We start from the raw sequence: 11,679 nt of genomic DNA, 5'->3' as shown, positions 1-11,679 counted from the left end.
GCTTCTTCACCTCTAAGAACTCAAATCCATCCAATGATTTTCCCAGCAGCTGAGTGAACCACTGTTGCCAACTCTTCCATTAAAGTCTTGGAGACTGGATGTTTTTATCCCATCTAGCTATCTATTCTGATAGAACTGAAGTGCTGGCTAACACAATACTTTTTAAGCAGCCAGAATGGCTGCTCATTTTACCACAAAATTCCTTGAATTAGATCGGCCCAAATATGACTTCCTGTGCCTACAAACCACATACAATTTATGTGTTACATACATATGGACCAATTTTCACTGACACCTTATTAGAGAATAGCCACTGTTTGAAATTTATCAGCAGATGGAGCTGATAAGCCAGAGCTGGGACACTTGGCATTAGGCAAAGTCAGAGATATTTCTAGTAAAGCAGTCCAAGGTGCTTTTAATGGCAATACCTTGAAGGCATGTCCCTTACCCAGGCTATTAAAGCTCTGGACACTGCAGATTGATAAGGCTTTGGAGTCTTTGGGAGAAGGGACCGTGAAAGGAATATATGTGTGTATACATAGATATAGATATAGATGATATAGATGATATAGATATAGATATAGATTATATAGATTATATAGATAGATAGATAGATAGATAGATAGATAGATAGATAGATAGATAGATAGATAGAGATATGTTTCATTTGAAGGGTTTAAAGCGGCGCCTTTGGCTGCGGCGGGGGGGCAGGAAGGTAGGAAGGGAGCGGAGGCGGAACGGTCGGGGCGGTGCGGCAGTTTCCGGGGAGCGCTGAGCTGCGCGGCGCCGCCCGGACTGAAGGCGCGTTGCACGCAGGCGGGAGCGCATGGAGCCGGCGGCCGGGCCGGGCCGGGGTGGCATTTGCCCGGCTCCGGGGGGCGAGGGGGGCACCGATCCGGGCCAGGGCTCCTCCGCGGCCGGGAGGGCCCCGGCGGCACAGGGCAGCTGGTCGGGGGCGGCTGGCGGCAATTGGATCACGGCTCACCCCACGGTAGGCCGGGGCGGGGGTCCCTTGGTGTCTCGGGGGTCCCGCTCTCCCGCCCGGCCCCGCAGGATTCTCCCCTCGCGGCTCTCGAGGTGCACGTGGGGTCCCCCCAGGAGGGTTCTGCGGGGAGATGCTTGTATAATCTATTGTACTGGGTTTATCGAGGGGGGCTCCGGCCCGTGGGGTAGTTGGGGAATGCCGCTGCCAGCAGGGGCGGAGGTTGTAAATCATGGGATCCCAGCTGGGAAACCTAAATGCTTTAAACTTCTTTATTTTTACCACACCGAAAACATGGAGGTGTTTAATTTGGCCATCGTCTTACGTTGATGTGTTGCAGCAAAAATGGGTACAATTATTTACCCCAACATGGGTAAAATTCTACAAAGCTAGAGCTGTTCCAGAAATAGCTGTGACTCCTCTTGGGTTTGTTTATTTTGCTTGCTTTTTTTAAGCGCTAAAATATGGGGAATGGGGGAAAAAGGAGCTTTTGAGATACTGTGAGGAAACAAGTCCTGCTTTTTGATTGCCTTCAAACTGGTTTGAAGCTCCAGTGGCTCTGCTGGCTGTAGAGATGGTGTGTGCATTCTTAGCATCACCTGTGCTTTCCTTCCTCAACGTTCCTCTTTGGCTCTCAGTTCACAGAAATGATGTCACTTGATGTATCTGACAGCACTCAAGTCTATGCTGCCTTTTTGGTGTACCTGGACCTCTTGGAAGGTAAGTGGGGGAAGGACTGTATCCCAGCTGATGCCCTGAGGAGCTGTTAAATTCATTGTTTGCAGTGGGACAGGACCTTTCCTTCCAAAGTCCTTGGTGCCCATTTTGAAGATTTTTTGTGCTGCAGGTTTCTATGCTCTGCCTCCCTGGAGCCTGTGCAAAGATGAGGGCGTGTTTCATCCAGCACTTCCAGGTGCAGGTTAAGGGAAAAGGCAGTCAGCATGGGAAAAAAGCAAAAGAGGAGTAGGGGGAGGAAAGGAATGTAGGAAGGTGAAGTGACAAGTTCAGTGGTTGAGCTTGTAACAGTCCTCACTGGTAGATTAAAGTGAAGTTCCTCAATCACAGTGTTTCACAAAAGTCACCATTTAGCAATGGCTGCTGTGTGCTGGCCTGTTTTCTGCAAAGGGCACTGGTTCCTCTAGCAAAGAAGATCATTTGCAAGTGTGGTAGCAGTAATTTATAACCATTGTAGTAACAGTAATTTATACAATAAATTGTAGCTGTTGTGCTTAGGGCCATGGCTTGGAGGAGGATCTGGCAGTGTCAGGTCTCTGGTGGGACTCCATGATCTTGGAGGGATTTTCTGGCCAAAATGGTCCTGTGAAATCCAGTGTAGTCTGCTGGTGTCTGCTCAGAGTGGAGCAGAGTTACGTGATATATAAACTTCTGTCTGGCTTCTTCCAAGTTGGCTGTACTGAAAAGGGGCTGTGAGTAGGCAGCCAGCCAGCCTGAGAAAAATATTTCAGTTTTGCTTGGAGCCTGGTGCTTCTCAAGGTCAGGGAAGGGAGGGATTTTACAGTCCAGAAATTGCTGCATCTGTTGCTGTTACACCTCTGAAGGAAATGCCTTAATAGTCTTTAAAAGAAGATTTCTGTAATTGTGCAGCAAAAGCTTCATCCTTATCCCTTGAGCAGGAGGTTAGAACTGTGTATCATCATTAGCCACGCTTTTAGCACCTGCTGCTTCACAGAGCAGGGTGCTGAGTCAGACGACTAAAGCTGTGTGGTTTCATCTTCTTTTTGCCTTTTGCAGAGCAGCTTTGTCAGGCAGCTCACTTCACCACCCGTCAGTGCAGCTCTGGAGCCAGCAGGCTGCTCCTGCTCCTTGGATTTCTTTAGCAGGAATGCTTCTCAGGAGGGGAATTTGGCAGATGAATGGAGTTTTCTGTGAGGAGAGGGAGGGAAAACAAAACCTTAGATGTTAACTTAGATACTGCACTTACTATTTGACCAATTAAGACTTGTGTTTTGTGTTCTGCCCCTCTCATCCCTTTCCAGGGAGGAACTGGCATGAGGTGCACCCGGTGGGCGTGGCAGAGCTGCAGCTGGTGTGTTTGCACGCCCGTGCCAGGGAGCAGGAGGGGCTCCAGGTGATGGTGCCAGTGCCTGCACACATCCTGATCAGCCACGAGAGGTGAGGGTGTGCTCAGTGCTTGTCTCGGCTTTCCACTGACAGAAAATGGAGCACAGCAACATTTTACAGGCTGGTGATGGCTTGGTCAAGAGGGGAAGGAGGAGGAAATAGAGGAATATCAGAGGAAAGCAGCCTCTCAGCCTGTAAGCAGAGTTATTTTGGGTTCTGCAGACACACAGGCAGCTTGGAACATTAAGGAAACCCCAGCTTGCATCAGTCTCTGCCTCTCCCTGTCTGGAAGTGGTTCTTGGAGGTCAAGCAGAAACTGATGCCCACTGATAAACACTTCCTGTTGTCTGGAGTTGCATATGTGCTAGGAGATAACAGTGGACACCAAAGTATGTGTTTGAGAGACAAGGCTAGAACACAAGGCCTTCACAGCTTATGTTTTGAACATTCCTGTGCTGATTTTGTACTCTTGGAAATGTACGATGCTTTCTGAGTTGCTGGACTTGAAAGGACCTAAGAGGAAAGAAATCCTCTTGGAGCTGCCTAAGAGTCATCTTTTTTTATTGTCAGATTTGTGGATAAGCCTTGTATGGTTTGCTTTGCTTTTGTTTTCAAACTATCATTTGGCTACTTTAAATGGGAAACTCCTCTCACTTTACATTTAGAGTCTCACGTGCCTGTGATTTTTGACTTGATTTCCTCACACATGCAAGAGCAATTCTTCAAGCAGAAAACAGCACAGCCATGAATTTGTTACATTACAGATATTTACAGCCTAGAACACTTCCACTTCAGTAGTTTTACAGTCTCTTTTAACTGGCCCCTAAAGCAGCCTCAGACACACAATCTGATTTACTCTCTGATAAAGGCTGCCTTCTCTGAATGGTATTTGCCATGATGACTCTGAAGACCTGAGACATGGTTGTACATTTTTCAGTTTCTTCTGTTCCCACTCCTGCTAGGAGCTGGCTCAGGGCTGGCTTTACAAATCTTACTGCTTTTGCTGCTTCCTCTTGCCCTGTGGGCAGCAGCCTGACACAGTGCTAGGTGGCTAATTAATTGCACTTATTAGATGTGTGTGTGTGCTCTAGGAGAGATGCTTTTGCTTTTCATTTTGGATTTTAGAAGTGACAGATCTTGCTAGCAGACTTTCATTATCATTTTATTGTTTGTTGGGTGAGGGGGAAGAAAATTATTTACTACATATTGATGGGGTTCAGTACTGTTTTTGTACTGAAAAAAATATTACATTTGCAAGTATTGGTCAATTACTCCTGGGGGCTTGGTGATGTGATCTCCACAGCAGAGGAAAGCTGCTGAGAGGCCTTGCAGGGTGAAATGCTGAGTGTCATTCAGCCTGTCTGCAAGCAGGAGATGTGTGCGTGTGTGTGTGGGAATGAAAAGGACATGCTGCAGCTCTCAGCTCAGACAAGATTTTAGGTGGAAATAGAAGGCAGTCAGTGAGCATGTGGGATCTTTGAGGAATTCCACCTACAAGCTGAGCTGTTGTGCTTGGTTAATATAGTGTGTTTCCACCTGGGCTGAAAACTTGGATTCCTGGCATTGGGTAAAGGCTGGGAATATGTTCTGATTGACTTTTAATAACAGATATTCCACTGCATACATGTCCTATCTTATTCTGTGTCATTGGAGCTTTTCACGGGGAGCCTCTGCACTTGTTTGTTCTGTGGTGATGCTGTTTGCTCTGCCTCTGGCACCAGAGTGTCTGGAATCCAGTGCTGGAAGGATGTGTGTGGAGAGGCAAAGAGTGAATGCATCACATTGATTAAAAGTACAGTTTGTAACCAGGGTTTGCTGCACAGCAATGGCACAGGGTGTGTTGTCACTAAAACGAGCTGAATCCCAGGCTGCAGTGCCAGCTGTGTCCATAAAGGCCTAAATGTGTTCAATAGCCATGGATGTTGTCAGGCTGGGAGGTTTTTTTTTGTGTACAACACTTGTATTTGTGGTGTTGAAGGTGCATCTGCATTTTGTTCAAAGCAGCACTGTGTGGTTTTGTGTTACCTGCTAAAAGCAGGGGAGGAGGTATAAGTACAAGTGAATGCAGCTCACTTAGTGTTGAAAATAAGCCCTTGGAGGGATTTGGGATGGTGAAAATGTTCTGTCTCTATTCTGGGCCTGGAACTGTGCTAACTGCAAAAGAAGTCAGCAACAGCAGCATTTATGGGCAGCACTTCCTTGTTTAACCAATAGGGTTTGGAAGTGACACCTTGAAATCAGACTTCCATCTTCATTCTGCTCTGTTTTCCTTATTGCTAGAAGAAAGAAAGTGGTTCTTTGGGAAAAAAATGGATTTTAGTGCTATGTATGTGCTAAAAAAGATCTCACATTTTGCCAATGTTAGTCAGTCACTCTTGTGGGCTTGGTCTTCCAGAGAAATATAGTGGTGGTTCTCTACTTGAAATCCATGTCAGCCAAGCTCTGCCTTCCCAGGTGTCTCATGAAGTTCCCAACTTGGCTGCCACTGAGAAGTGTGTCCTTAAAAGGCCACAGGAAAGTTGCTGTGGAAATTACCAGCAGGACACCTCGGCAAATGACAAATATGAGTGCCCTACAAAAAATAAAATCTATTCAATGTTTTTTAGCCAATTACAAAATTTCATCACGTCCAGTTTGAGCACGACAGTTAAGTGCTGAAGGCAAAAGCTGTTCTGCTTCCTAAGCTCACTGTCCACTTCTGCAGAGCTGGGTGGAAGCTGCTCGTCCAGCTGTGGCAGGGTAGGGCTACACAGGAACCCACTAAATTAGAGAATTATGGGCTGTGGAGCAAAGAGTCTTGAGAAGTGGCTTTGTGCTCTGTGTGTTCTTGAGATGAAGATTGCTGAATCTTCTGTGAGCGAAGCCCTGCGGAATACGATGCAATTTCTGTCTATCTTGGCCTGCTGTGACCCACACACAGCTGGCTGAGGCTTGGAGAGCCTCTGAATTCAGCAGGGACTCTGAAGGAGTTTGCAGGTGCATAGGCTGGGGTGTGTTTGCTGCTCACTACAACACCTCAGTGCATGCCAAGTACCTTGTTGTCAGTACATTCCAGAACTGTGGCTCCCCACTGTGGAGGAAGCAGTGAATCCTGGGAGTGCTGCTTCAGAGCTGGCAGAAATAACTTGCATAAACCAAGCTCAGCAAGTTAGGAGAGCTCACAATGTTGGCAGCTGGATTTTTAGATAGCCTGGAAAGCCTTGAGCCTTCAGGGACCAGGCAGTTAGGTCCCAGATCTAATAGAATTGGGCACTGTTTGTCCTAGACAAATAACTCTGTCTAAGCACAATGTTGCAGATAAACTGTCAGATTAAATGACATGTCACTGCTCTGTTTGTATTTTGTGTACAAGTGTTGTAAATGAAGGATGAAGTTGCCTTAGGTCATGAAGACCTGTGAAGTTTGGGAAGGGCTTATTCTGTTAAAATGCTAACTTACTTTAGAAGAAAGCAATACATAAATGTTTTGTTTTAAAGCTGATAAGTATCCTAAGAAGGAAATCTGAGGACTGGAATTTACTGTCTTCAAAGCCTGTAGACTTTGAAATAAATCTTGCCATAAACTGAAAACTCCCATTATTTTAAAGCACTGGAAGTGTGACGTGCATCTTGCATTCTCTTCACAGTTTTGTGAGTAACTCCCTTGCTATAAGCATAATTTACTCATGCAGTAAATTACACATTGAAAATATAATTAGTGGCTCCTAAATGTAAGCTCTTTATTAGTGTTTTTATTTAATTTTTTAAATTTAATATTTTAAATAATATTGCAGCTCCCACAGCAGAGTGGGTTATGCAGTACTGTGGTTGAATATCCAGTAGTAAGTGTGTCCTGTAGAACTTTGCTGAACTTTGATACCTCCCTTTTGTGTGGTTTCTCTTGTTTTCTTCTTGAACTTCCATGGGAAAAGATCTTTATACTCCTTGGGACTTCACTTCCTTCTCCTGACCAGTGTGGCATGTGGTGTTTTATTTGCATTTATTTTTTTTCTTTCCATTGCAAAAACTGAGTTTCTTTTAGCATTCCCTGTTTGTGTGTTTTTGGAACAAATCCCAAGGAACACACCTTCTCCCAGTCCCATGTGCTCCTTCCCACATATTTCAAGGCACTGGGTTAATGCTGCTGCCTGCCCTGCAGCAGGGTCTGGAGCAGCATTCCTGATGTGCTGAAGTTTGCAGTGCTGGCTAAATCCAAGGAATTGTGCTCTCTGGGAGGTTCCTGTGCCATGGTGCTGGCCCAGGCTGGGACAATGGCACGCTCCAGTGCCTGGGGTAATGATCTCTGCAGTGGCACAGAGACCAACTTGTGTGCACTCTGCAGCCCTGCCTGGCCAGCAGGGGAGGGAGCTGTTCAGCCTGGCCAAGCCTGCAAGGAATTATTCATCCTAGTATAAAGGGCAGATTGAAAGCCTTTGGTTTTTATGGGATGGAAGGCAGTAGTTCCATTTCAGCTCAATGGAGCTCTATGCAACCTCCATAAAACTGCTCTGAGCTTGCAGAGGGACGCTGCTTCTCAGAGGCATTGCATGGGATGTGTCTCTGAAATGCTCTTTTGTTCATCACAGAATTTGCTGCTTGAATTCTTTATGATTCTGCCCTTGGTTGTTTTTTGCAGAGTCAGTTGAAACCTCAGGGTCACCAGCTGTACACCTGGTTCTTTCTCCCAGAGAAAAGGGCAGTGTTATTTTGTTAGGAGCAGATATTGGGAAACACAGCACAGATTTCTGATGGGTGTTGAGGGCCTACATAGTGCAAAATTAAGATGGGGGAAGGATGCATTTCTAAAACACTTTGCATTAGAAAAAGGGCTCAGAAAAGGCTTCCTAGTTATCTACAGGGTGCTGGGGAATGTAGGTGGTCAAGGCTGTTGGCATCTGCCAGACTGCTGGATGCACTGAATTCCTCTGCTCCACTGATGTTTGACACTTTCAGAAATGTTAAATCCACTTTTATTTAAGCAAATAAAATAAACTTTTATAGTTGTCATCACCTGTATGGTGTAGCAGATTGTACTGGTCACTAAGGAGCTTATTGATAGCTATTAACTGGGTAATTTAAATCACCAGGCTCTCTTGGGGGTGTTAGCACATGGGCTTCTTGCCTAGGACTTTATTTCCATCATTGACTGCAGCTGCTTGTGAGATGGGCAGCCTTGAAATAAAGGGTTCTTGCCTGGTTTAGGATGTCCAACGTGCATTCTTTGAATTTCAGAAGACCAACAAGGCTTCATGCTTTCTTTATTTTTCCATAGACAGCATTAGATGCATTAAAAGGATTACAAAAGCTATACCTTTCCTGCAGTATTTCATCTTCCTGCTCATGGCAGGCAGCAAGCACAGTAAAATCAGAGGTTCCATGGCTCCTTTGCAATGTCTGCTGGTGCAGAGGAACGTTGTGATCAGGCTGGACACAGAGGCTGCTGGGGATGCCTTCAGGGAAGGAGGGCAAGGGATGATGTCTGGCACAGGCTTCCTGAATTCCAAAGCTTATCCCTGTAAAAGATAGCCTCTCGCTGCTTTGCAGATGTGCTGCCGTGCACTGTGGCTCCTGTGGTATGCATGAATGAGAGCCCTTGTCTTGGGGCTGCCTGTGTGGAGGGAGGGGGGAAGGGGAAAAGGGTGCATTTGCAGTTGTCATTCTTCATCTGTGGACAGCAGAGTTAGCAGATCATCCTGATACAATGGTGTGTCTTTGTGCTTCTTACATAAATCCTGGAACTCTTGACTCCTGGAAAGGAAGAAGAAATGTCATTAATCTGTTGTCAGAACCTGGCTGCTTTTGGGATCATGGGGCATCTTCAAAGTCCTAGTTGCTAAATAGGGGGAAATAAAGTCTCAGGTGTTTGTGCTTGGCAGTATAAGAAGAAATCATGAGTATCAGAAATGTAGATCTAAGGCCTCACTGTTCCATCTCTCCTCCTAATAGACTATGAGGAAAACCAGTGACAGATATTAAAGAAAACAGGAAGGCTGACAGGTGAATCCAGGCCTCTGCCTGAGTCTGCTCTCAGATACAACATCATCCACATTCAACGCAAGTTTGGTTTCTTTGGCTCCCAAAATATCTCTCCTGGGTAGCTGTGCCCTTTAATCTGGCGTTTTGTCATGAATTCTATATTGCATTCACAGGAGAAAGAGATCAGTGTCCATTGCTTCATGGATAGTTCTTTCCTCACGGGGTCTCTGCCAGCAGTGCCAGCTTGGAGCTTTCTCCAGACACTTGGCTGCTGAAGGTGGCAAGGCCCTGGCACAGCTGCCCAGTGAAGCTGTGGCTGCCCCATCCCTGGAAGTGTCCAAGGCCACGATGGATGGGGCTTGGTGCAAACTGGGAAAATGGAATGTCCCTGCCTGTGGATGGAACTGGATGAGCTTTGAGGTCCCCTCCAACCCAAATAATTTCATGATTCTGCATGTGGTAATTGGATTCTTGCTCTCTGCATGTGTCAGGAAGGAAGGAGATCTGTAATCTTTTCCCAGGCTCTTGTCCCCTGCCAGGGCTTTGGCAGGACATTGTGGTGCTGGGGGTACCTCTGCACAGGGGCTGGAAGTGACAGGAGCCTGAGGTTCAGAGCACAGAGTAAGTAACCTGCCAAATAAACCTGCAGACAGCCTGCTGAGGTGGCAGTGAGCACAGGAGTAGATGCCTCATTGTCTGAAGGAGTCTCTTGCAGTGTCTCTCCTCTGCCAGTGGCCAGCACAGTCTCTCACCTTATTTGTTGTGTTGTTAGGAATGTGCTGATGTGGGAGGGCTAGGATACTGCTTTTCCCAGCCATGGTATCTCTGTTGCATGAAGTAAATGTGTTGTGTTGCCTTGCTGTGTGTCTGGACCAGTAGTGCAGGCAGGAGGAGAGGCCCTCCTGAATTTACCAGGCTAGATTATGCACAGCTCAGAACACAGATGGATCCTTAAGAAGGTCATGGGCTTAACAGCGAGGCTTTCCAGGCTGCTGCTCATTCTCTGCCACGTTCCATTTGGCTTTTATTAGAGGATCAAAGGGGTTCTGAGGGAAGATGGTGATTGAAGTCTGAAAGCTGCTGCCTTTAGAGAGAGCCCTGTTTCCAGCTGCAGTGCCTGGCCTCAGAGCTGCCTGTGCTCTGCTGGTTGAGCTCTCCAGGGTGCAGGAAGCCAGGACTGGTTTATCCTCATGCACAGCTGAACTCCCCCTGGAATGTAACCTGTCCCAGCAATCTAAGAGGAGCCCTTTTGCACCTGATATGTGGGGGAAGGGTTAATCTCTGGGCACCACACTCCTTCAGAACTTGCTCCCCAGTCAGACCAGGAATTCAGGGACTCCAGGGATCAATGTTGTCCTGAGCTCTGAACCGTAAAGTAACTGGCATGTTTCTCTTAAAATAAGCTAAACAGGAAAAATTGCATAACTTTGTCTTGAGCTTTTAAGGAAGACATTATTTGGGCTCACTGTTCTGAAGAAGAGCATTAGTCTTGTGGCTTTTAGTCTAGACAGGGAGGTAGAGAAACCTGGCTTGGGCTCCTGGGCCTTCCATAGTCTGGCAGAGACCTGTGGCACAGGGATTGGAAGACTTACCTCTGCAAATGGAACAAGTCTTAATTATTCAGTTCTCCAACTGAACACCAGGTGTTACTTAATTAGATTTCTTCTATAAGTCTGCTGAAAACGAGGCCGGTAGAGATTGCTATGCTGGGATTGTGGTGGATGAGGGATGGCTGAGGCACGAGTACACCTAAACAAAGTGTAAAAGCATGCGTTGAGCCATTTCCAGCAGAGATGTGTGCAACTGATTCTGTTATTTTCTTTTGTTGCTTGATTACACAACTTTAGATTTTTATTAGAACAGATATTATGCTCACTTTAGTGAAGATGAGTTTGCAGAGTGAAAACGGGCTGAATAAAAATGGTGCTGTTCAACCTTTGTGCCACCGTAGGTGGTTGTGAACTCCTTTCTAAGTGATTTTTTTCCTCTCCTAGGTTAAGGGAAATACTGAAGAAAGCCTCTCTCCCTCCAGAGGATCCCGACACCCTGCTGTCAGTTACCTTGGCCATAGTTGAGACAGACTCCACAATAGTCTACTATAAAATGACTGATGGCTTTGTAATGCCAGATCCTCCTGATGATACCAAAGATGTGGATAATAAACAGTGGAGGAAGAAAAGAAAGAAACTTTTCAAATGACTGGGGCAGAGAAAACAAAACGTTTCTTGAACTCCTGTGCTCAAACCCAAACAAATGCAGGAACTGATGTATGTGAATAAGTGGTGTGCTAAAGTCTGCCTTGGCATACCAAGATGTGTTCAGGGAGAACAGAGGCTTGTGCAGCTGCACTGTGATGAAATGCCATTTGAGGTATGCTTTGACACAGATCGGTCCTGACTAATAAATACTCTTGGGAAGTGTTAGCAAAGCTTGTGTTTCCTCTCTATCTGGTCAGGCAAATAACAGAATAAACACACCCTTTCCCATACTGTAAACATTGGTTACAGGTAAGTCTGAAGGGCTTGTGGCAGGACTGAAGGCTTTTGTAGTTTAGAGTGTCTTTGTCTTAGCCCTGTCAGAAGACTCATGCTGCCCCCCAGGTAATGTTTCTGAACTTTGCTTTCTTCCCTCTGCTTTTGGAGAAAAGGCTCTTCCACAGAA

At 46.1% G+C, this 11,679-nt stretch overlaps 1 protein-coding gene across 1 annotated transcript; it reads left to right on the top strand.

Annotated features, from left to right (window-relative positions):
- Nucleotides 1-790: 790 nt before the first annotated feature.
- On the top strand, nt 791-11,465 carry TSEN15 (tRNA splicing endonuclease subunit 15). Its single transcript, XM_053985716.1, has 4 exons — nt 791-991; nt 1,621-1,702; nt 2,980-3,115; nt 11,013-11,465. The coding sequence occupies exons 1-4, from the start codon at nt 827-829 to the stop codon at nt 11,215-11,217; spliced, it is 588 nt and encodes a 195-aa protein (XP_053841691.1). The 5' UTR covers nt 791-826; the 3' UTR covers nt 11,218-11,465.
- The last annotated feature ends 214 nt before the right edge of the window (nt 11,466-11,679 follow it).

Source organism: Vidua macroura, chromosome 9 (genome assembly GCF_024509145.1).
Source record: "Vidua macroura isolate BioBank_ID:100142 chromosome 9, ASM2450914v1, whole genome shotgun sequence".
In the NCBI taxonomy this organism is placed as follows: domain Eukaryota; kingdom Metazoa; phylum Chordata; class Aves; order Passeriformes; family Viduidae; genus Vidua; species Vidua macroura.
This window is presented reverse-complemented; position numbering and strand designations above follow the sequence as displayed.

Bases quoted from the DNA above. Each gene is read 5' to 3' on its own strand.
- TSEN15 (XM_053985716.1), top strand. From the start codon at position 827: ATGGAGCCGGCGGCCGGGCCGGGCCGGGGTGGCATTTGCCCGGCTCCG. The intron at 992-1,620 runs GTAGGCCGGGGC...TTTGGCTCTCAG, and splicing joins GGATCACGGCTCACCCCACG to TTCACAGAAATGATGTCACT. The intron at 1,703-2,979 runs GTAAGTGGGGGA...ATCCCTTTCCAG, and splicing joins GTACCTGGACCTCTTGGAAG to GGAGGAACTGGCATGAGGTG.